Source organism: Asparagus officinalis, chromosome 5 (assembly GCF_001876935.1).
Source record: "Asparagus officinalis chromosome 5, Aspof.V1, whole genome shotgun sequence".
Lineage (NCBI taxonomy): Eukaryota > Viridiplantae > Streptophyta > Magnoliopsida > Asparagales > Asparagaceae > Asparagus > Asparagus officinalis.
The window spans coordinates 123,116,043-123,141,199 of record NC_033798.1 but is presented as its reverse complement, the minus strand read 5'-3'; the positions used below and the strand labels follow the sequence as shown (position 1 = coordinate 123,141,199).

The 25,157-nt window shown below is 35.4% G+C and overlaps 3 protein-coding genes and 1 pseudogene across 3 annotated transcripts; 2 read left to right on the top strand and 2 right to left on the bottom strand.

Annotated features, from left to right (window-relative positions):
* LOC109841082 (ubiquinol oxidase 4, chloroplastic/chromoplastic) lies at positions 1,642-12,876 on the top strand. The gene is made up of 10 exons (XM_020409944.1): positions 1,642-1,836; positions 1,977-2,072; positions 2,158-2,344; positions 8,423-8,516; positions 8,701-8,816; positions 9,972-10,080; positions 11,053-11,121; positions 12,172-12,243; positions 12,320-12,367; positions 12,456-12,876. The coding sequence occupies exons 1-10, from the start codon at positions 1,796-1,798 to the stop codon at positions 12,656-12,658; spliced, it is 1,035 nt and encodes a 344-aa protein (XP_020265533.1). The 5' UTR covers positions 1,642-1,795; the 3' UTR covers positions 12,659-12,876.
* On the top strand, positions 13,294-17,468 carry LOC109841080. The gene is made up of 4 exons (XM_020409943.1): positions 13,294-14,532; positions 14,984-15,377; positions 16,034-16,343; positions 17,124-17,468. The coding sequence occupies exons 1-4, from the start codon at positions 14,087-14,089 to the stop codon at positions 17,258-17,260; spliced, it is 1,287 nt and encodes a 428-aa protein (XP_020265532.1). The 5' UTR covers positions 13,294-14,086; the 3' UTR covers positions 17,261-17,468.
* LOC109842540 lies at positions 17,936-22,384 on the bottom strand. The gene is made up of 5 exons (XM_020411406.1): positions 22,235-22,384; positions 20,141-20,316; positions 19,182-19,575; positions 18,423-18,741; positions 17,936-18,266 (listed from the first exon to the last, which is right to left on the bottom strand). The coding sequence occupies exons 1-5, from the start codon at positions 22,382-22,384 to the stop codon at positions 18,130-18,132; spliced, it is 1,176 nt and encodes a 391-aa protein (XP_020266995.1). The 3' UTR covers positions 17,936-18,129.
* LOC109841079 overlaps positions 22,543-25,157 on the bottom strand; it is a 3,800-nt pseudogene continuing 1,185 nt past the window's right edge.

The following is a 25,157-nucleotide window of genomic DNA, read 5'->3' as shown; positions in this document are numbered from 1 at the left end:
CTCAAAAAATATTTTTTGACAGCATGAGCATTCGATAGTATCCACCTCATCTCTTGGACTTTAGCATGCATCCCCCTATAAGTGCCATGAATTTCTTTTTTTTTTTTCAAACAATGCAGTCACGGCGGATGAACAAGAATTGAACTAATGAGAAATTCAAGCTCTTATTACAATTTTCTAAATTTCTTAGTTTTCTGCAAAATGTAGCAGAAAGGGAGTTGAGCTTGCCACTAATCACAATAAATTTGTATATCTTTCGCCTTTAATGAGCTTTTCACTTTCTAAACAGATAGAATATCTTTTTTTTTCATATGTGTTGATGCGTTATCAAACAGGGGGTTTGCGGGTGGTTGATGGTGGTGTTTGGGTCCTCAAGCTCCTTCAAATGACTAGTTATGAGGCTCACTATTTTTTCCTGCACACGAAGAACTCGTGAGAGGCCGGAGTTAGTATATGAACTTGAGTGGGCAGTATGAGATAAGTGATGAAGTAATTCAGAGTTTCAGAGTTGCCTCTCCTAGAAGAAGTTACCTCATGTAGCGAGGCTTTTTTTATAGCAGATCAGAAGGGCAAAAAGGTAACTTGGGTCGAGTTCAAGCAAGCAGTTGACTCGGCAGGTGTCTTACCGGTGTCGGTTGCAGACGAGGATGAGTCATCTAAATAGTTAGTATAAAGGCGACAACAACTACTTGGTGTTGACTGAGCTGATGAGTCCTAAAGACTATGAGGGCTAGAGCAATGATGACTTTGTCAGAGGAATTAACGCGAGCGTTGTTCGTTGTCGGCGGGGGTTCAAGGACACACCGCCTCTCTAGTTGTTCGGCTGAAGGCTGACATACACCACCTTTCTAGTCGGCTATGCAAGTTGTCGGCTGGAACAATATGATTGATCTGGTGAGTAAGCCGACGAGTACCACCTTTCGAGTCGATTACGCAAGTTGTCGGCTTACGGAATCGGTCGCAGGAACAACTCGAGTTGTCGGTTTTAAGCGTGGGGTTGACACGCGTCGACTTCCCAGCAAAGATTAATACTTGGTTAACTTGCGGCCTATAACACTATGTCATGATGCGCATTGCATATTGAATATGACAAACTATGTAATAATATTCGGTAAACCTAAAAGAATGATATGAAAAAAAGATTAATTACATTCGATACCCTGATGTATAATGTAATTACCCAGATGAACCTGGAGTCTATGTATGTACACGGTTGGCCCTAAAACTGCTAATTGTAATTACACGGTGACCACGGAGTAGCTTATGTCGAGCCAAATTAAATCTCATTACTCTTTACTAAACTGACGAAGGAGAATAGGGCTGTAGAGCCATCCGTGTAATTACAAGTTGCAGTATGTGATCATTCATGTAGATATATAGAATCGAAGATTATCTATGTAATTTACATTATACCCCACGACTCAGGGTACCGAAATGTAATTATTCAAAATAAATAAATAAATGAGAAATTACGATTTTAGCTTTTGTAGTGCGAGAGGAAAGAAAGATATTTTATGATGAATGAGACCACGATATCGAAGCGCCAAGCCGACCACAGGTATTTGCTAAAAGAAAAGAAAAGAAAAATAAAGCACGACATTTTGGCCGAACCTGCATCGAGTCGGCCGTTGAAGAAATTGAGGAATATACTCCCTCCCTCCTCTCTCTCTCTCTTCACCCCCACAAAAAGACGATAGTAGAATAAAAATCGAACATAGCCGCGGCCTCTGAGGGGAGAAAAAAAGAAAAAAAAAGAAAAAAAGCTCATAGCTTTTTACCCTAAAACCCTAAATCAATGGCCGCTGCTCTTTCCTCTTCATTTCTCGCCTCTCCAACATCCACGAAAATTTCTAGAACCCTGCCCTCTCACCGCTGCTCTTTCCTCTTCATTTCTCGCCTCTCCAACATCCACGAAAATTTCTAGAACCCTGCCCTCTCAGTTCTACAGCCCCCTCCCTCTCCCCTCCTCCTCCAACATCCACGAAAATTTCTAGAACCCTGCCCTCTCAGTTCTACAGCCCCCTCCCTCTCCCCTCCTCCGTTCCTCTCTCTTCGTCGCGGTCGATTTCTAGGTATAATTTTTGTCTGCGATTGGTTCACTGAAATAAGATCATATTTGTGTGTGTGATGAATTCTTGTGATTTTCTTGAGTTTTAGGAAAATATATAAGGTTAGGGCTGCGAGCTTGAAGGAGAAAGATGAGGAGGTGATAGCTGAGGATTCTTTTCGAGCGAGGACTCCTCTTGATAATGAGAGGAAAGAGGTGGACGCTGAGCAATCGGAGCCGGGGGCGGTGGAGAGATGGGTCATTAAGTTTGAGCAGTCTGTTAATGTTCTTCTCATTGTAAGTTCAATTTTTATTTCTTTTTCCTGTATTTTTTTTGAGTCGTGGATGGCGGTTTTGATCTATCGCTGATGATAACGTGATATGTTATACTAATGTAAGACAATTAGATGGAGTCTACGGAATTCTTGTCCTTGACAACGAAGATTCCAACCCCTCGAGATGTGAATGAGCTGGTTTTAGGCACTCTTTCGGGCGGCTTGCTCGAGGGGTTTACTTTTGAAATTTTGTTGGTGTTTGAGATTACAACTAGTCAGTAGTTGCATTTATGAATATGGTTCTCAATGAAAGCCCGATTTGAGGATGCCTTCTGAATTTGTTCAGGATTGTGGGAGGGTTTCGTACTGTCTTGCAAAATCACAGAGATGTATGCTTATTAACCTCTGGAAAATCTAAATTTTAACTAGAGCTTGAAATTGAGAGAGGGATGGCTTACACATTAGGAAGCTATACTAAGATGTTCCTCTAGTTTATCCGAAACTTGCTGAAATTGAAGAGATTGTGTCTTAGATCACATGTTCTCCTAAGTAATATTTAAGTTGCAGGACAAGGATTTGCAATGGATAGGGGGAGAATAAGGAAGAAGTAGATGGAAATGACGAAGAATAAGAAGAGAGGTGGTTGGGGAACAATATGAGAGGCCTTTCTCCATCGGCTTGTTTTTGGTTCTACTTGGCAACTTTTCCATAAACAGGCCCAACTGTAAATTGCTTATAAAGAATTAGTCGCAGTGAAGATCTCCACTAGTTTGCTGCCATAAGTCTAGGTAGCTGTTTGCATCTTTTCAATTTTCTTATGCGGAAGGTTAAAAGAAACATCAAACCATGCAAAGAGTTAAAGTAGAAGACAAGTTGGTGATGAGCAAGTGATGTTGTTCGCTCTGGAAGGGTGCCTGTATGATATCTAGCGTGCATCTTACCCTTATGCCTCTTTCCTCCTGCCGAATCATCAGAGACATGGAATCACATTACTTTTTTGAATGAAAAGGTTGGGTTGTCGAGTGATAGGGGTGATGAGTGGAGCTCCCAGACAGCGAGCAAAGAGCAGAACGACAATGCAAGGTGGTAGGTGCCTCAATTAAGCTTGTTCCTTTCTAAGGCAGTAAGTGAAGGAAGCAAGAGCAGCGGAGGAAGATCAGTGCGAGGTAGAGCGGAGGAGAGTGAAGCAACGAAAGAAGGCAGGCAGCGCGAGGTAGCACAGCGTAAGGGATAGAGGGAGGTTTGATTGGACCCAATGACGTCCATCTCCCAGGCTTCAAACGACCATGATGGCACGGTTGGATGCAATGGTTCTGGGGCCGGGTGGATGTAGTCACCATGAAACTGGCGGGCATCGCACCGGCGGGCATAGTCGATGCAATCCTTGATCATGGAGGGCCAATAGCCAATAGTAAGCCAATCTCCGGATTCTGTCTTGAAATTGAGGTCCTTGGCTGATGAGCACCACAAATGCCGTTATGGGTCTCTTGAATGACCTTCTCTGCTTCTTGGTCCGACAGACACCGCAGGAGCACTCCATCGTAGGATTTTCGATACAACGTTTTAGTTTGAGGGTCGTAATGGAACCTCGGAGCACGTCTTCGGATACTTACCTTTTCTTTCGGGTCATCTGGTAGTGGTATCCCGTATTTATTGGATAAAGTCGATGAAAGGATATCTAGGCTTGCTATTCGACCCCTTTTCTAAAGGGTCAGTTTCGGTGATTTTCTTTGTGCGGAAAGATATGACTCTACCTACATGGTTTCGTCTGAAACTTGATCTATTGCATAGGCAGAGTGTGATGCCTGGATTTGGGACGATCAACTATCATCTTACCAGAAGCCGCCCCTCTACAAGCCACCTTAGATTAAATCTAAAGATGCACCTTCAAAATTAGATTATATACAATTAGTTTACTTAATCCATTCTGTTCATTTTGATCTATATGATTCAGATGGCATATAAACCAAAAATTACGCATATTGGCATGTATTTACTAATGCATCAAGTGATAGTAATATTAACGGTTTTATGACAACACGACCAAAGAGACAATGAAAAATATGGGTTAGAAATATTCAAATATCATGATTTTTATTTTGTAGATGTTTTAAGGCATTTTTTTAGATCGTGATGAACGGAGCGGATCGTCTATTAAAATAGCCTAATCCATACATCGAGAGATGCATCCTTAGATTCAATCCAAGGTGGCTCATTAGAATTATATTTCCCATATATATATAAAGAGAGAGAAATGAATATGCTTGGTACTAAGCATAAATTTTATGTTTGGTAGTGAGATGATATATTCTCCTCCACTTATTCAAATGGGGGATCACATTCATATGGGTTGAGGAGTGCATGGGGATATGCAACTATTTGAATGAGTGGAGGAGGATGTGACACCTTACTATCAAGCACAACTTTTTATGCTTGGTACCAAGCATATACATTTTTTTCCAACTTAGATTCAATCTAATTTAGCGCCTCTTGATTCATGAATTAGACTATTCCAATTGGTGATCTGCTTTATTCATTGTGATTTATCTTAAAACATCTATAAAATAAAAATCATTACGATTAAGTATTTCTAACACATTTTTATTTTCTCTTTAGTTATATTATTGTAAAACCGTTAATTTTATAATTACTTGATGCATGGGTAACTACAACCCAATATGGCTAATTTTTTATTTGTATACAATCCAAAACATATAAATCAAAATTAATAGAGTGGATTAAGTAATTTGATAGCATATAATATAGTTTTGAAGGTGCTACCTTAGATTGAATCTAAGGTGTCACCTTAATGTCTCAAAAATATTCTATTTATAAACACGAGTTCGGGAAAAAATTTCTATGGTCCATATTACCCTTCATTATTTTGAATATTTTATTTATATCTTAATCTTTAATCATAATTATATCTTTCCTAATCCTACGTGCTTAACAATTTATAAAAATAATATTAATAATATATATAAAATATCTTTATGGTATTAGTTTGTTAAGATAAAGAAGTTATACGTAACTAACATACTATAATACATGCAGTATTGCAAAAAATCCTAATTTTTTTTTAAAATTGCACAAAATACCCTGAAAAGTTCAAAATTATAAAAATCATCCCGACGTCTTAAAACTTAAAACATCAAATATGAAATCAAGAAATTAACAACATTTTTTGAAGAATTTAAAATTTACAGCTAACACCTCAATGTCTCAAAAATTATAGAAACGTCCTCAAAAGTTTAAATTACAAACAAGCACCCTAAAATTTTAAAATTTTAAAAGTTACAAACAACATGGATGAATTTAAGGGATTACCATGATGCACCTGAAAATTTTGATATTTCAAAACTTAAAACAACAAACATGACATCAATTTGGGAAAATCTTTCTATGGTCAATATTTTCATTCACTATTTTGAACATTTTATTTATATCTTAATCTATCTTAATCATAATTATATCATATCCTAATCCTACGTGAACTATCTATAGCTTAACAATAATATTAATAAAATATATAAAACATCTTTATGGTATAGATGAATTCAATGGATTATTATGACGCATCTGAAAATTTCTGACATTTCAAAACTTAAAATAACAAATATGAAATCATGAAATTATCAGTAGCCCCAAAAAAATTTAAAAATTTTAATTAATACCCTCAATGCCTCAAAATTTATAGAAACGCCATCAAAAAATTTAAATTATAAAAAACCACCCTAAAATTTTAAAATTTGCAAACAACAAAAGATGAATTCAATAGATTACCCTTAGGCACCTAAAAAATTAAAATTTGTCGAAATTAACCTCAAAGTTACAAATATTATAAAAAACTCCTTCAAAATTAAAAATCACAAAAAAACTCTAAAATTTATAACCAGTGCACATTAAATTTGAAAATATTTGTTGATTGCTGAAATTTAAATTTTTCAAAAATTAATCTGCAGTTTTAATAATTTCAAAAAGCACCCTCAAAATTTTAGAGTTGCAAGAAATATCCAGACATTTAAAAATTATCATTGACACATGAATATAGAAGTTACAACCACCAAATTTTAAAGTAATTTTTTTAAAAAATACTCCCAAAGTTTTGAAAATTACAAATCATACCCTCAAAGTTGAAAACCACCAAAAAAGGCTGAAGTTTTAGAACTTGACAAAGAAAAGTGTAATTGTTTGGTATTCTTTCATTAATATATAGTTTAAGTTGGTACAGGTCAACAAAACAATAAGAATTGATTAAAAACATCCAGTTAAGAAATAATAATTTAAAAATATTATAGCTTAAAAATTATCGCTATTTTATAAATTAAAGTAACTGCATATAATTTTACTAATAAGTTGGAGCAGCAAAAATACATTAGTAACATTAATTGATAGATGTTTAATCCATAAAAATGATGAAAGACTAATAAAATAGCTTAGTATTAATTGATTATAATTTAGAAATATTAATTTTTGATGTTAATAATATTTATAGGGTAAAAAATACATGGAATTACATATGGAGAAACTATCAAAATTTAGAAATATTTTTCAAAAGAATCAAGCTATTTCCATTGCAAATAGGAAAGTGGCTAAAATAAGTCTAAAATTCATAAAACTTCTATGAATCGAATTTGCATTAAGATAAGACATATCTATTAAACAAGCACTGACTGAGTTATATTGAAGAATAATTTAATAATTTTATCCTAATCAAAGAAGAATTCTCCATAGAAGATATAAGAAAAATTAGTATGTATTCATAAATTTCATACTTTATTCTTTAAATACTAAAGAAATTAAATATTAATATTATAATCTAAGACGAATTGGCAATAAAAAATACAGGTATTTAGTTTAGATCTTTGTGGAAAATAACATGGATAGAAAAAAAATATTATTATTGACATAACAGAATCTCTTATTGGATACACATCAGAAGAATTCATTATAGAGAAAATAAGAGGTAGCTCCTAAATTTATTTAAGTAATAAATTAGGAATATAAAGAATTTTATATATATGAAATTAACATTTATTCTCATTGAAATAGAAAAAATCAAAGTCTGTATTTTAAAAAGTTTGTGTTGAACATTGGAAATACATTTAACTTCTTTGTGAAGTTAAATGAGAAAAATAAAAGATTAATGAGCCCAGGAAAGATAACAACACAAAAAATATAACTCCAGCCTAATGTCACAATTGATGTAGATGATGAAGACACTACTATAGATTTGTCTGGAAAAAAGATAAAGGAGAAGAAGGTTTGATCTTAGCTCAATAAAAAAATAAAATAGAAGGAATAAAAGACAATAATATTATCTGAATATTTTATAGAATAGTTTAATTATTCTGAGTGGAATTAGGAATCTTTAGAATGAAGTTTCATGAACTTTTTCAGTACTTTTATATGCTTATGTGGATGCTTTTATCATATAAAAGTATACTAGAGTTAGCATTAATCTTTAGTTTATAATTTTTTATAAAGTCTATCAATGATTAGGAATAAACTTCATATTCTCTTTTGTATCATTTTAGAATATTTTTAATAAATCATTTTGTCTTATTGGTTTTAAATATTCATCTTCCTTGTATAACACTATTTCAACATTTTTTACTTTTGCAACACTATACTTTCTCAAGTAAAACTTGGCTTCATGTCAGTCAAAATAATATAAAAATTCAAATTAGCTTCAAATTTTATTTGTTTTCTATCAATTCAAATATCAACATGAAAATTTAAATTGGGTGTAGCCCATTTGAACAAACATAAAATAAAATAATCGCAATATTAAAGTTTAGAGATAAAAGTGAGCACAAACTATTATAGTGGAATTGAGGAATAAATTTTAGTTAGAAAATAAGCCAAAAATACTTAACCATGGTCTTTAACCACGTGCATTGCATGTGTATAAAACCTTTTGTGGTGTGTGTGTGTGTAATTCTACGGACTTGCTTTATATTTGGTTCAGCCGCTGAAAATAAATGTTCTTGGTTTTCCCATTTTCCAATTTATACTCTTAATATTGTCTCATTTCTCTCATTTTATTTTCACTCATGTGTAGTTGGTTGACACGTAAATTTGTTATTTATTCTTGCAGGACTCAGTTATAAAGATACTGGATGCATTTTACCGTGATCGTCATTATGCAAGATTTTTTGTGCTAGAAACAATAGCTAGGGTACCATATTTTTGTGAGTATTCTAGTTTCCTTTTTGTGCTGATCTACATTTAAAAGTTGCTCCTAATTTACTTTGTTGTTGAATAGTTTATGCACATTATCATAGATCATTGTATTTGATATTACTTTGGTTTATTAGCTAAAAAGCATGCATGATAATGCTAGCCTGATTTCTCAATTTGTTTCTATTGGGGCAGCCTTCATATCTGTTCTGCACATGTATGAAAGTTTTGGTTGGTGGAGAAGAGCTGATTATCTGAAAGTGCATTTTGCTGAGAGTTGGAATGAATTACATCATCTACTTATCATGGAGGTACTACTTTCTATTTAATTGCCTACCTATTTATTCTTTTTCTATTCCTTGGTTTTGCTCATCAAAGTAGTCTTAGTTGTTTGATAGGAGTTTGGTGTCTTAAGATATAACAAGTTGACAAACTTGTCTTATTAATTTATTTTCAACTACATGAACCATGTGTATGTATAAATTAAACACAGTGCTAGCACCAAAATGGAAAACGACCTCATTTATTTAGCAGTAATTACCTTGACTTATTTTGTTTTCATCTCTTATATACTTTAGGCTTTCAATTGCATGTATAGTTTAGTTTACTTGCAGTGTGCTAGCTTGCTAATAAATATTTGGATTACATACTTTGGAACTATCAGATTTAGCTATTAACTGTTAACCTGCTTGATTGGGAAAAAGTAAAATGAGTGAATGAATCTTTGCAGCTCTTTATGGAGATGTTGATTATGGAGGGATTTGTTTTATGTTTTAAGTTAAACTGGCCCATATCATTGACCAACTAGAAGCTTTTTTCTTGCTGCATCTACGTGGTGGTCAAACTTATTGGCTATATCTGACTTTTGATTCATGTAGCCGATTTGATAGGTTCCGAATAACCTTTTTTTTAGTTGTATAGCATCTTCGGTATAAGGTTGACAAACTGATTGTAAAAATTTGGTCTGTCCTCTGTTGTAGCCTGTTCAAGATAGCACAAGTGTTGGATAGCTCACTTTTCTCCACACTGATATATCTATCATTATTCTACAGTATCAGATTAATTGTTTTACTTGTAGCTGCAAGTATTGTATTATTGTATAAGATTTAATTTTTGGAGTTTTCTTACATTTTTTTCCTTCATGGCTTGTGCTGTGTGGCCATTGATAGATAGTTGTAGTTATCTGCAGCAGGCCTTGCTCTCCCCTTGTTGGCAGGTCCCTGTATTAGGGACTCGAGAATTGCTTCTATGCTGTTATCTATACTATAAGGTGTCGTTCTATGCAACTTGATATTCTAGGCTCTATGGCAGAATGTCTTACCTTAATATCTTTTTCCCTGGTTTATGGCATGAATATCACTTGCAAAATATTGCCAAGGTGGAAGATGAATTAGTCTTGAATGCCTTAAATCTATTTTCGATCTCTATCATCAACTTATGCATCTTTTTGTTTCATTCATTATCAGGAACTGGGAGGTAACTCTCTCTGGTTTGACCGCTTTCTTGCTCAGCACATTGCAATATTCTATTACTTCATGATAGTCTTCATGTATGCATTGAGCCCGAGAATGGCATGTGAGTACAGTGATTTCACATATTATACTAATTTGCGCACGTTTACATTCTATTTAATTTCTCTATTTGTCAAGCTGAATTTTGAATAGCCCAGTGTCTCATGTTGTTCTGGTGAGGTTTCTGTTTGTCTTGATTTTCTTAATGCTGTGCTGAAAGCTTTTTTCCCCACTTGAACATGTGCCTGCTTTTAATAATTTTTCTACCAACTTAATTATCTGTATATTATAGGTATAATTCTACAAATCTGATAACACATGTTTCCTTGTTTCTGTTGACTCGGTTATCTACTACTGTGCAGTAGTTCCTAATTTCATGAATCTGTCCCTACTTGACATTTTCTTGAAAAGCAGCATGCGTATTTGAGTCTTATAATTTGCAGCGTCTATTAACATTTGACATATTTATATTAGTGAATGCCAGTCTTTAGATCAATTGAGTTACTACCTTCTGATAGTGTTCTCACATCTCACCTAATTTTATATTTGTGATTTATGTGTTGTTGAATCTTACCTGACTATAACTTGTGATAATCAAAGCCCTTATATTCATTTATGCTTCATGATGACAACTGTAAATTACCTCTAAAACTTTAGCACATTTCCAGTTGCTTAAGAAAGTTGAACTGGCCGATTAGCATATGATGATATTCACGTATCATTACTTCACTAATAACCTATGTAGCTAACAGATTTACTATAGATGATTTTGCCATTATAAATTAGTTTTTGGAGGTGGCAAATATCTAAGTTTATTAATCCACAGATATACCGTGAATCAAGGTTATGCAACCATTACTACGAAACTTGTGCTCTAGGGAAATGTGGTCACAGCCTATGTTTGTTTCATCATCATTGCAATAATATCAGAACCCTGTCTGTCAATATCTTTTTCAGTATGTTATTGCATGGCAATGATTACCCATCTTTGTATTGGTTTCTGAAATTTGATGAGTTGAGTATCATTTATCTGCAGATCATTTTTCAGAATGTGTGGAGAAGCATGCATACTCGACATATGATAAATTCTTAAAGCTTCGAGGAGGTAAATATTCAGTTCGACCTCTGTGTTAGATCCAAATTTCTCAGTGGGAAAGCTTTGCCATTTTAAATTATAAGTTGTACCCTAGAAGAACATAACTTTTAAGGGTCCGTTTTCTGAGAGAATCTTTTGACCGTTCCAAGTACGCAGGCTCCAACTTCCCCTGATATATAAAATTACCTTTATTGCTCTCTGAATTTATTTCTAGCATTTTGGAAAACAGTAGTGAATGCAGCATTTAATAGAAACTACCAAGCAATGGGTAGCATCATTTACAAGAAAACTTCTAGGAAGAGAAACATCATTTTTAGCAAATATAGAAATTTATCTATGGAAACATATAATTGTGCATGATTCATAGTTCATATTCTTCTCCTATCATGTGTATAAGGAGTAGTAAGTGCAGATTGAGATGAGAATAGACATACACACTTGAAGCAACCAAAGGTTTAGAAGGAAGTTGCAAGGACTGATGTGTACAAGGTACCAGATAATACCTTACATCAAAGGGCACCCACTCATAAAGGTCGACTTGGGAATATCTTCTATAAAATTCGCATTGTTTCTTAACTTTTGGCAAACCTATACAATCTTAGAAGTTCTGTTAAAAAGTCTATATCTGGTCTTATTCCACACTTTTTACTGAAGATGTATTATATACTAATTACCTACATATTAAGATGTGTTATCATCATGAATCAAGCAGTCAAATGCAGCGCACCAATGAGGCAATAGCTGCAACCAGGCATTTTGATAGTTCTTATGTTTAGATTTAGGAATACCCTCACTTCCATGACTAAATTTAACCATGGGATTACTAGCTTGGTCTGGTATAGCTGTACGTGTGTTTATGAAAACGTACAACTGTAATGCAATTGTAATTTTTTTAAAAGACAGTTGTAGTTGCAGTTACAACTAGCGATCACATTTTGGCACTGCATTACAAAAATATTTTCTGCAAAAAATGATTGAAAATCATCTTTGCGATACAAAGATGAATGGCTGATATATGCTGAAATTTGGTTTCAGATGCTGATTTTTTCCCCTTTTCAGATGAATTGAAAAAATTACCGGCTCCAGAGATTGCCGTGAAATATTACATGAATGAAGACTTGTACTTGTTTGGTAACTTTTTTGACCTGGAGACTCATTATTTGTTTTCTAGCCTGTTATTCTTAACTTTTTCTTTCTGTGGCTTCAGATGAATTCCAAACAGCCAGAACTCCAAACACCAGGAGGCCAAAGATAGGTACAAGAAACATAAATGTCACCTTTGAATTTGTAGACAATTGATTTGAATGCCAATCAAAAGTAATCTTTTAACGATTATCATGCAGAGAACTTGTATGATGTGTTTGTAAACATAAGAGACGATGAGTTGGAGCATTGCAAGACAATGAAGGCCTGCCAAACTCATGGGAATCTGCGTTCACCACATTCCAGCCTTCAAGAAGATGATGATTCGGGCTGTTCAGTGTCTGAAATTGATTGCGAGGGCTTTGTAGATTGTGTTAAAAAATCCTTGACTTCTCGTGGATAAATTAATGTTTCTGAGTAAACATGTCAAAATATACAACACAATAAATTGTAATAGTATAGAATCACATCCCTTGTTGCCTTTTTCTGGTTTTGTTTTCACCACATACCAGGGCATCAGTGATGTAAATGTGTAAGTATAGAATATATTATGTTGAAAAGAATTATAAGTTTCAAAAGAATTATAAGTTTATTTCAGTCCCCTCTGGGGAGCAAAGTTTCTTTTGCTGGTTGAAATCTGCTCTTTAATGTTTGCCATAGTTTTGCTAGTTGAAATCAAGCTGGCTTTCCCCTTTGCTTTCTGTTGTAAGAAGCTGCCAACATCATCCATAATATTTCTCTTTTTTTCCCTTGTCACTGAAATACTATGATGATGTAGAGCCCAAGGCACGTTGAACATACATTGTCTTCAGGTCGTTAGCTGAGACTTTGACTATGGATAAGTTTCTATACTTGTCCATCTTTTTTTATCACTTCTTTTGCAACTAACTACTACTACTTAAAGCAGGTGTGGGCTGTCTCCATGTTACCAGTTCCAGACGTGGCATTGTCTTGGCTCAGAGATAATAATGAGGAAAACACGGCTCCACAATTTTAGTCTCCAAGGTAACCAATCTGTTAATAAAAATTATCTTTTGCCAGTTATCTAGAGCTTGTGGGCCTCCATTATTGTTTGTGGTTGCCATCATATTCTTTCTTATATAAAAATGGAGAGGAGGTGCACAATTGAGCACAATCTTATTCTTTGCATGTTAGGTCACCTTCCACAGGGTATACCTCTATCCCTTGGCACCGTTTCGTTCATAATTACTAAATGTTTGATTTGCTTTATATTGCATTTTTGTTGATAAAATTTCCTATTATATAACCATTATTAGCTTGATGATTCTGGGTACGGGTCCCAACAGCCACAACCAGCTAAGTTATCACATGCAGTGTTGCCCAAAATTTGGTATTAGCTTCTTTTCTGTTGGACTCCTATTCTATTGCTCGGATCCACTTTATTATTGTTTTCTTCCCCTTAACTTTCTTCTTTTGATTGTCAGTTTTTAATCTTTTCATCCTTAATAAGAATTAAAACACGGGAAAATGTTTTCTCCTCTTCTATGCTTATTCAAGTGCTTTGATGTATAAAACAACTCATAAATTCCTTGACCGACCCTTTTTCTCTTTTGACAAGTATTCAAGTGATAACTATATTGTTGAAATGACAGTGTTAGACTTTTGCCAGTTCTGAAACTGCATCTCATTAACCAATCACACTTCGACATGCAGCTTCAATTCTTGAAACATTTCACATTTCGTTCTTCATAAACTATCGATCCAGGATCAATTATGACACCTACTCCTTATTTGATTCTTCTCTGTACCATTATAAGCCTCTGACCATTGAACTACTTGGTACCAATAAGTCTCGTGTCTACACCCAATTATGGGCAAAGAAAAACCACTGCTACCTTCAAAAAGCGTGGCATTTGCTCGCTGCGTCTCTCGCCCAGACGACGAGCTTAAATGGTTCCGATCATGTCTCCGCTGGATGTGCGTCGACCAATCCACCACGTGTCACACGCTCGTCTCATGCTCGCTTTTTTTCTTGTTAGCAATTGTGGTACCTGTAATGTCGCACTTTTTCCTTGTGCTTCCTGAGTATTATAGGCCTTATGATACTGTGGTCCAGTTATCGCTCACTGCTGCATCCTTGCTTTCTTTCTTCTGCCTTTCTGCTTCTTTTCGAAAGTACGGGTTACGGAAGTTTCTGTTCTTGGATAAGATATGCGGAGACAGTGAAAGGGTTCGGGTCGGGTATTCGGTGGAGCTTAATCGGTCGTTCAGGATTCTGTCTTTCTTCGTCTTGCCTTGTTTTGTAGCTGAATGCGGGTAATTTTAAATTACTATGTTTGGATTTTTCTGGTTGAATTTATTGTGATAATCATAGTGATTTAACTTTCCGAAGATCCTATTGCATTCCAGATAATTAGTTTTTTATATGTAAAAATGATGCACATCCACGGTGACTCTTCAAATACAGAAGTATTTATGCATCATTCATATATCCATGGCAAATTCATTTTTGAGTAACTATACCCATAACGACATAAAATAGATTATATAACATAAATTTCTCTGATTCATGTAACAGTTTTTTCTTGATTCAGAATCCCAGAATATTTGTTTTTACATATAGAATGTGAGCAACGAATTTGTACAAATTTTGTCTATACTCATATCTCCACCATATTTTCATCATTTTAATATTAAATTTTTTTACTAGCAATAAATCCCAGGCACAAACCTTTTCTAAGAAAATTACATTTATTGAATTCATCAGATACAAGGTGTGGTGTTACTGTGCTGGGGCTCGACGAATTAGCTTTCTGGGCAACGCCATAGCGAGTGACATACTGGCTTGCATATTAGAACTAGCATCATGGCTATACCGGACAGCGATATTCTTGCTTGTCTGCGTGCTCTTTTGCCTAATCTGTCACCTGCAGATTCTAAGACTGCAGGACTTTACCAAGGTGTTTCAGGAAGAATCGGATGTGGCATCTATTCTGCAGGAACATTTGAGGATCAGGAGGCATCTCATGGTTATTAGCCACAGGTTTCGGAAGTTTATTATTGGGGTGCTGACTATTGTGACGGTTAGTCAGTTTGCAGCTTTGCTACTTACTACGCGACCTAGTGCTGTTGTTACTCTGTTTGATACTGGAGAGTTGGCTGTAAGTTTTTCTCCTTGAATATTGCCTTTAAGTTGAATTCTCGGCTAATATAATGAAATAGCTCTAGGAATTTCTTGAAGAGCTAATTGCAGATACATCCAGTGTATTAGGAAGGCATAGCCATTTATGCTCTGTAGTTTTGTTAGCAATTTAGCACTTAACAATATCTGAACTCTAGACAATATTATTTTTCAAGTTAGGTTGTGATGTCTTGTGGGAATCATGTGACCAATAAATTATCTTCCTCCCTCAAACTAAAAGTTAAACAACATCTAAATTGAGGTGTAAGGAGTAATAAAATAATTATGGGGTTATAAGTGGCTACACCACGTCACCACCATAGACAACTGTATCTACAATTAACCCTTTTATAATTTAGTTTATTGATCAGGGAAATATTGATACTGTTGTACACGATATCTTTTGAACATCTATAGAAAATCCTAACTTTTTAGTAGGAGACTTTTTTTTTAATACGTAGACTTGTTTGTAATACCCTTTTTTTATCAAAAAGGTAAACTGATGTCTTGAAAATTAACTTAATCAGTAAATGATTTTCCATCAAAAGAAAAGTAAAAGATTTTTTTTTTCCAGGGTAGAGTTTAGCACTTAGATTCTTCTTCCATTATCTTATACTTTCCTTCATATTTTGGCAGCTAAGCTCAATAGGCCTAGTCACTGGACTCTTAATATGCTTGTGCAGTGCTGCAAAGATCACCCACAAGGCCCAAGCAATCAAGAGCCACGCTACAAAATGGCACGTTTCTGCCACCATTGACTTCTCAATTGCGGATCCAGACACACCCTCTGAGTTTATTGCTTCAAGCCATTCATTCCCTGAACCTAATCATGCCAATGGTGAGGATTCTGATGAATCTGAAGAGGGTGACGAGGATGAACTTGAGGCGACGAAGATTGTGCAGCCTAATGCCACTACTATCTCTTATCAGAAGAGACAAGCACTAGGTGATTCATTCCTCTTGGCTCTTGTTAAATTGGGTTATTTTACATATGCACATCCTGTATTATAAGGGTGTTGTAGCTATTTATCATTTATGTTCTATTTTATTAGCGCATACATCAGTCCCTCCTTGATGATGATAAATCCGTTAATCAGTAAACTCACGTGGCAATCACCTAGAAATATTCTCATTCTAATCATCATGTGATTGTCATGGGAGTTTAAAAACTGTTAGGAAAAACATGCTGTCAAGGATGGATATGTTAAAACAAAAAAGTAGTCAGGTATCAGGTGAATATCAGAAGATTACCATGAATCTGGGTGGGTTTTGCACAAATTTACCATGAACTTTTTCCGAGAAAAATATTATTTACAAATAATAAAGGGTGTACTGTAAATAACTCTATTGAATTTTCATTATATCTGGTCTTTATTGGATCAAACACTACTAAAACTCAAATAAATAAATATACATATGAAGGGCTGTAGGGAGAAGCAAACGAAAAGAAGAAATGTTTCTTGCTCTCAGGCTTGCTACAGGAACTACTTAAATAGGTTTAGCAATTTAATGTTATAAGAATTCTAAGATGATATGAACTTCTAAAGACAAAGTAACTAAATACAATAGATAAAATATGTGAACCAATTCCTAATAGAAGCAAACTCTTATGGATAGAACTAACTACTAATGATAGCCTAATTGAATTTAGATTAGCTTCAATAGTCTTATTATCTGATGAAATATTTCTAATCTCTTTTCTTTGTTTTTCCCCTTTTAAATGCAGTGACATACTTGGAGAACAATATGGCAGGGATCACACTCTTTGGATTCATGTTGGATAGAGGATACCTTCACGCTGTTTTCATGTTTCAGCTCAGTCTTATATTATGGCTTTTGGGGAAAACAATTGGGATCTCTTGAATCTAGATCTGCATCTTTTTTTTTTCTTTTTTCCTTCTCCTTTGATTCAGTTTAATTCAATTTATTCATTCTGCTGAGATCATCTTCGTCCTTGTAGAGTGATGTTTTAACGGTTCTTGAATTTACATTTTTCGGGTTTTTGAGCTCCCAGTGTCATATTTGTTTGAGTGCCTATGTATTTTTGCAACATATTTTTAAGTAATATAAGTATACAACTCTTTGAATTTTTTCTGCATGACCTGATTGATGCTGGGATCAGAAGAATTACTTGATCTACCAGGCTTTCTTCTTTCTGATCCAGCGAATTAAGCATGATGTTTTTGTTATTAATCAGTATGTGTGGTAATCAAGAGGAACGATTAAACACTTATTTAATTTTTCAGAGGAGATAGCGGTAATCAAAAGATCATTTTCTTATTTAAAGTTAAATCGAAGATTTCATGCGTATGATCCGGATTTTTCGAAATGGTGCAAGTGCTTAGTTAACAATATACAATAACTATGTGCATGTAATTACAATTATTAGACTCTTATGTGGATTTAACATTTATTAAATATCCTTTGCTTATAAATTATTAAGTTAGTCGCAAGAACAACTGTTAGAAATATAACTGAGAATGGGATAAACTGAACATATATGTATAATATATTCATTACAATGATATAATAAAGAATTCCTCCACTCCTATAAAATGACATCTACACGGCTTCCATCATTGAAAACTCATAAAAGTAAAAGAAAACAGATATGCCTTCAGCCCTCAACACCAATTTAAACAAAACAGAATGAATATAATCAGAAAGTAAATACAATTTACATGGGAAAAAATGAATAAAATTGAATGCAGAAAAAATTTAAGAAATTTGCATTAGGAGATCCCAATTGTCTTTCCTAATAACCATAGAAACAAACTCAACTCGACCATGAAAACCATATGAAGACATGTCCTGTCCAACATGAATCCATATACTGTAATTCCTGCTCTGTTGTTCTCCAAATACGTCACTGTGAAAACAAACAAAAGTAAGTATAATGCTAGAAAAAACTTAAAATAAAGCACCTTGCAATTAACATGACATTAGTAAAGATAAATTGTCATAAAGTACTCCTAAGATTTACGGGGAAAAAAGAAAGAAAGAAAGAGTATACTCGATGTCTCACCTAATGCTTGCCTCTTTTGAAAGGAAATGCTATGTGCATGAGGCTGAACAATCTCCATGCTCTCAAGATCATCCTCATCAGTACCCTCTACTTCTTCAGGTTCTTGATCATTCTCGACACTAACATTCACAGGGACGACACAATCAGAAGAGACAATCTCACAAGTTAATGCAGCTTCAAGGTCAGCATCAAACGAGTCTATTGTCGCGCACGCGTGCCATTTTGCCGCAAGGCTGGTCACTGCTTGAGCCTTGTGCGTGATCTTCACCGCGCTACTCACTGTTATCAGCAAGCCCGTGACGAGGACTACTGAGCATAGCTGCAAAAATGTCGAGAAACAAAATATATTTAGCCCGAGACAAAGTTCAAATTGTCAAGAAGAAGAAGAAGATAATAATCTGAAGGGTTAATTTCGCACTGACACTATACAGTATCGCTCTTTCAAGCCTACTACTCCTGTAAAATTTCATTTTTGACAGATTGACTCAATGACTTGGATTTTCTTTTACTCTTCAGATATTGCACCAGGATGTAATTAGTGAGTCTATCTGAGGGTTAAAAAGGCTTTAATCCGAAGATCTACCTGTCAAAATGAAACTAGAAGGGTAGTAAGTTGAAAGAACCAGTACTGCAGGGTGTCTGTATGCAATTATTCTGAAGAATCAGAGTTCCCACCAATGCAAATTGTGCAGGAAGGAACTTGATAACGATTAATTGGACTTGTCATGTAACTAATCTGAATCAGGGTCATGAACGTACTGCAATTTCCCCGTTGTTGAAAACATTGACCTCAGCACGCGGCCTCGTCGTCAGCAAAATCGTGGCGAACTGACTTCCCGTAACGAGAATCACCACCGCAACGATGAACTTGCGAAACCTGTGACTGATGACTCTAAGCTGTCTCCTTATCTTCAAATGCACCTGCAACACCGCAGCGGCATCCGATTCCTCCTGAAACACCGTAGCAAAATCCTGCAGCCTCAGGATCTGGAGGTAGCAGATCACGCGGAATATAACGCACACGAGTAAAAACATCGACGTGCGATATAGCCAGGATGCTATCTCGAGGGCGCACGCCGCCATGTCGCTCGCTATCGCGTTGCCCAAGAAGGGGATTCTTCGAGCCCCGCTGTAGTACCACCATATCTTGTATCTGTTGCCAGCATTGCAATTCCGATCACAATGAGTTTTCTAAGAGCATCTCCAATAGCTTCCCCATTTCCCACTTTTGAAGAATTTAGTTAGGTTTTTGGTCCAACAGATTCCTCATCCTATTCCCCAAAATAGGGATGGAGGAGAAAAAATTGGGAAGTTTCCCCAAATCTGCAACATTCTCCAAATTTTTGGAGGAAAAAATGGATTCTTCAAAATGGGGAAGCTGTTGGAGTTGGTGTAAAAATAATTTGGAGAATATGAATTTTCTTTCCCCATTTTGGAGAAAATTTTAAAGAAACTGTTGGAGATGCCCTAAGCGACCACTTTCTAAATTTGGTAAGGGTATCCATCCGCAACATTAGAACTACATAGGTCTATATCCACAATTAATAAACCCCAAAGTTTTTTTTTTTTTTGCGCTTTGATGTGACAATGTTTACAAATTAAAAAATTCATGACGAAATACATTATGAACATCTTATATTGTTCGTTCCTACTTAAAAAAAAAATTCAACATATTGAAATTCAACATATTGAAATTCAACATGTCACTTGAAACATACCCGCACTCTGCGACGAAACACGGCGTCACGAAGAAGGCCAGAATCCGGAACGACCGATTGAGCTCCGAAGCGTACCCGAGCCTCACCCTCCGGCTCTCCCCCCTCAACTTGTCGAGAAACAAGAACCTCCTCAGCCCGTATTTACGGAAAAAAGTAGAAAGGCAGAGGAAAGCTAACTGAAGCCCCCCGAAACCCCGCGCGGGGGCCGGTCAGAGACAGCTGGAACACACCGACTCGTAAACTCTTCGGTGCTCGATACGGGACAAGACGAAGTGGGATGTAATCGGCAGACACGGCGAGTAGGATGTAGAGAGAATAAGAGACGACGGATCGAAATGCGCTTGCGATTGGTCGACGCACTCCATCGGAGGCACGATGGAAGCTCCGGAGCTCATCGTCCATGTGAGATAAGCTGCGGCAGAGGTTCTTCGACGGGAGTAATGGATCTTGCTCACCATTTTTTTTTTTTTCAAAATTTTCGTTCTTTGTGTCTTCTTCTTTATTTTTCCCTTCCCTGTTTCGTACTGTGTGATTAGATTCTGGGGGAGCTTGGGGTTTATATGGATGAACAATTAGATGTGGGTGCCCATTGTGCAGGGTTCAGCAGTCGATGGGATTGACTAAAAATTGAGGACCTTACGCTGGAGACCGACAGGCGCATGATTGGTACGTGCTACCAAAAAATTTGGAAAGGGCCCATGGTTGGCTGTGGAAGTTACTAAAATGACCTTGGGATTAGCTGAATGTAGCGGGCGAAGTAGTGGCGTTTTGGGTAATGTGTATGAGGCGGCGGAATACGAGCTGAACGCAGTCACGGCGATTTCGGCGGCGGCAAACCGTGGGATATAGTTTTTTCCCCCTTTTTTCCAAATATTTTAAAAAAAGAGCAAATGGGAGTTGTATAATGCTGAATATTTGAAGCGCGTTTCCCACGCTAGGGAAATGAAAGCATCTGAGAAGGAGAAGCGGAAATATAGTTGTACAATTTTTTTTGAGAAAAAATTACAGATGTGTTATTGTATTTTCATTTTTCAACCAAAATGCTTGAAAAGTAAAACTTGAGAACTCCAAGAAGTGTAATTAAAAAAAATATAAAAACATATCCATTACTGGTGACGTGAAGTCAATGGGACATATATTTTTTCTGTAACTATCAACTTGAAAATCTTGTATTCTTTTAATCGGGTCCATCATATTGACTAAAATATATGCATACAGTAAGCAGCATGCTCTTTGGCCTTTCATAAAATAATCCAAATTAATAGTTTTTGTAGCATAACATTTTCACAAGAATATATTGTGTTTTCATCTGATATCACATTCTAAAAAAAATCTGGTATTATATTTCTGAAATAAGGTTCTATAATTTTAGCATTTTCATGTGATATCACTTTTTTTTTTTAAAAAACTGGTATTATATTTCTGAAATAAGGTTCCATAATTTTAGCACGTATATGTTGGATGCCTACTCATACATAAGCATCATTAACTTCTAAGGCCCCGTTTGGCAAAGAGTTAATGAAGAGGGGTTAAAGAGAAAGATTAATGTACTTAGCCCATTTGATAATCTGAAGGACTAAATTATTAACCCGTTAAATAAGTTTTATTTTAGCCCTTATGATCAATTTTAGTGTTTGGGAATAACAATGATTTTGACTATTTTCTTTATAATTAGAAGGGTTAACTCTTATTCCATCTAAATAGGAGTATTAGTAAACCCCTCATTTTGAGGGGTTAACTCATTTTAACCCCTCTAGAGGGGTTAACTTAATCCTTCTATATTTTTTATGTTTGACAAATTATGAAGGGTTAACTCACTTTAACCCTTATATAGATTTGTTGTGTTTGGCAGGTTAAGAAGGGGTTAAGTCTCCTTAACCCCTCACTTAACCCTTTGCCAAACAGTACCTAAAAGAATAGCTTAGATATGATAATCAATATAGCATTATATTAATATTTGTACACGCTAAGATAAGAAAATGTAAGATGCACAACATAGATAGGAGCATGATGATTCCGAATACCAACTTTATCTCTAGTATGTCCACAGTTGATGCTAAAATAATATCTATATTTTTATTATTTATTAATTACTGCACTCTGTACAACAAGATAATCCACTTGCAACTCGAGAACAATAACATGTTCCTTGCTGCATCCAATTAAGATGCTATGAACAAATAATGAGCACTGTTTTCCGATAATTAAATTTGCAAGTGCACAAACAGAAATCTTGCTGTACATAAGACTAGTACAGAGAGGGGTAACGGAAGTTTAAAGTTCATGCAAATAATAGAAACAAGATGAAAATAACTTAGTCATATAAACAACACGGCAAGGTGTGTTTAAACAAGAAGCTCCTTGTTCATTTATTTGTTTATTTTTCAAAAGAAAAAGAAAAATACAAGAAAACCACTCTTTTAATATAGTCGCACAATAAACAATTCAATTGCTCATAAATTTGATAGCACTTTACATTGGTATATCAATAATCAATAACAAAAGAAACAGACAACAATTACAACAAATTGAATATATGACACAATAAAACACATCAACTCTTGCAAAAATCACACTCCACTTAGACCTCGAAATTGAAACAAAAGAAAAGAGGAGAAAAGAAAAAGAAAAAGAAAACACAAGAATCAGAGATGTACACCAGGGGGGGGAAAAGTTGAATAGAATGGGGAAAAAAAATCCAAGTGAAGAACTGGTTGCTTTACGATATTCCAATTGTCTTTCCCAACACCCATAGAAAAAGACTAAGCTCTATCATGAAAACCATATGGAGGTAACTCCTATCCAACACGAACCCAAAAACAGTGATCCCTGCTGCATTGTTCTCCAAGTATGTCACTGCCATTTATTACAAACCACAACAAATGAACACCATTAAAACTTTAACTAATTTTAAGAATGTTTAATTGCAGATGGACCCCCTGTAGTATCATGCCTTGGAACTTATCACCTCTCTAGTTTGATTTTGGCAGATAGACCTCAGGAGTGAAATTCCTTTTTTATTCTTTCACCTTGGGTGAAAATTTGGCAGATACGACCCCAGTGAATTTAGTGAGTCTGAGGCTAAAAGAACAATGATTAAAAAAAAATCATCCATGTGGTTTATCTGCCAAAATCAACGTACATGGTAATAAGTTCCAAAGCGCTATACTACAGGGGTCCTACATGCTATTAACCCTTTTAATAAATATTGAATTGGTGGATCTAGCAGAGGCTAAAAGATAAAAATAATTAAAAAAGACTCATCTTGGTGGAATGTCTGCCAAAATCAAAGTACATGGTAATTCGTTTCGAAGTGCAACGTAATAGGGGTCTTATGTGCAATTAACCCTTTTAAGATAAATTGAATCAGTGTCTCACCTAGTGCTTGTCTCTTTTGGAAAGAAATCGTGTGGGCATGAGGGGGTACTAACTTCATCGCCTCATATTCATCTTCATCATCAGCCTCTTCATTGGACTCTTCTTCGTTCTCAAGGATGTTATTGGGAAAGATGCTGGTAATTGGAACAACTTCAGACGGAGTTTCGGGATCAAGAGGGAAGGAGTCTATAGTAGCACATACGTGCCATTTTGCAGCGTGCTTGGTTAGAGCCTGAGCCTTGTGTGTTATCTTTGTGGCACTTCGTAAGCATATTAGTAGGCCTGTAACAAGCCCCACTGAGCATAGCTGCCAAAATTGGAAAGATGAACATGCTTAGTTTCACAAAGCAGGACCGAATTCTGCTCAAAGAAAATGCAGCAATAGCCCGAGGTAAATTAAGCATAGAGGACTTGGGCAGTTCAGAAACTCGGTTTGCTAAGGGAATGCTCCATATAGATTTATGACATTCAGAGAACAACAACACGCTGGAAACAAAATGAACTTATTTTCCCCTGAAATATAAGCTCTTGCACACTGCAGATAAGCTTGAAATCGGTGCTATAATGGTTATCACATAGAGAGCTCTCTTTAGTAATCGAATGCTCAACATCTTGAGAGGAAAAATCGTTCGTTCTCTAAAAATAAAAAAATAAAGAAAACTCAGGGAGAAGATGACAAAATTCACTCCACAGCCGATTGTTTCTTTGACAAGCATCTGAAAGGTTGCCTCCAGTTCAGATATAGGGAGAAAATTTATGATTGTCCTGAAGTTTGTATATAATTTTAATGAAAATATACCAAGTACAAATGATTATATTGGATAGCTTGCAAACTGTAGCTTGCAAACTGAAACTATCTTTAAGTTTATATTGGATAGCCTAATGGAAACCACTATGAATGATTGATTATGAGCTATCTTTCAAGATGGTTATTGCCTAATACTCAAATAGAATAAAAACAAGGCAGATACTAACTAATCAAGAAATTTCCATACATTATGTGATTTTCTCCTTTGTCAATAATCTACAATCATAAATCAAAAGTTGAATTAAATAATGAGATTGCCATTGTTTTTAAACACGGTAAAAGGAAAATAGGAATAACATTGGAACCATTTGACTCAGATAACAGCATGCAAATTGGATATCTTATCTCAAACGAGTTTTTATTCTTTCTGCTTTAGAGTCTGTTCACAATCTGCCAGTCTGATTTGAGTGACAAATGAAGAATGAGATGAATGTAGTGGAGTAAAAACCGTATTAGTGTCAATGTATTTCACATTCATGTTCTTCACTTGATCAAATCTGCTAGCTTTAGAATGCATCCTCTCAATAATAACTTACTACTAAGCAATTTTAGGGCTTCATTCAAATATAAAGAGAATTAATAGCTATCTCCAAGCCAAAAAGAACCTTACCGCTAGTTCTCCAGTGTTGAATAAATTAACGTCACCGTGTGGCCTAGTAATCAGTAGCAATGCTGCAAACTGACTTGCAGTAACGAGAACCGTTCCTGCAACAATGAACCTTCTGAATCTATGACTTATAACCATGAGCTGCCTCCTGATCTTCAAATGCTCTTGTAACACGGCAGCAACTTCTGACTCTTCTTGAAATACAGTTGTGAAATCTTGGAGTC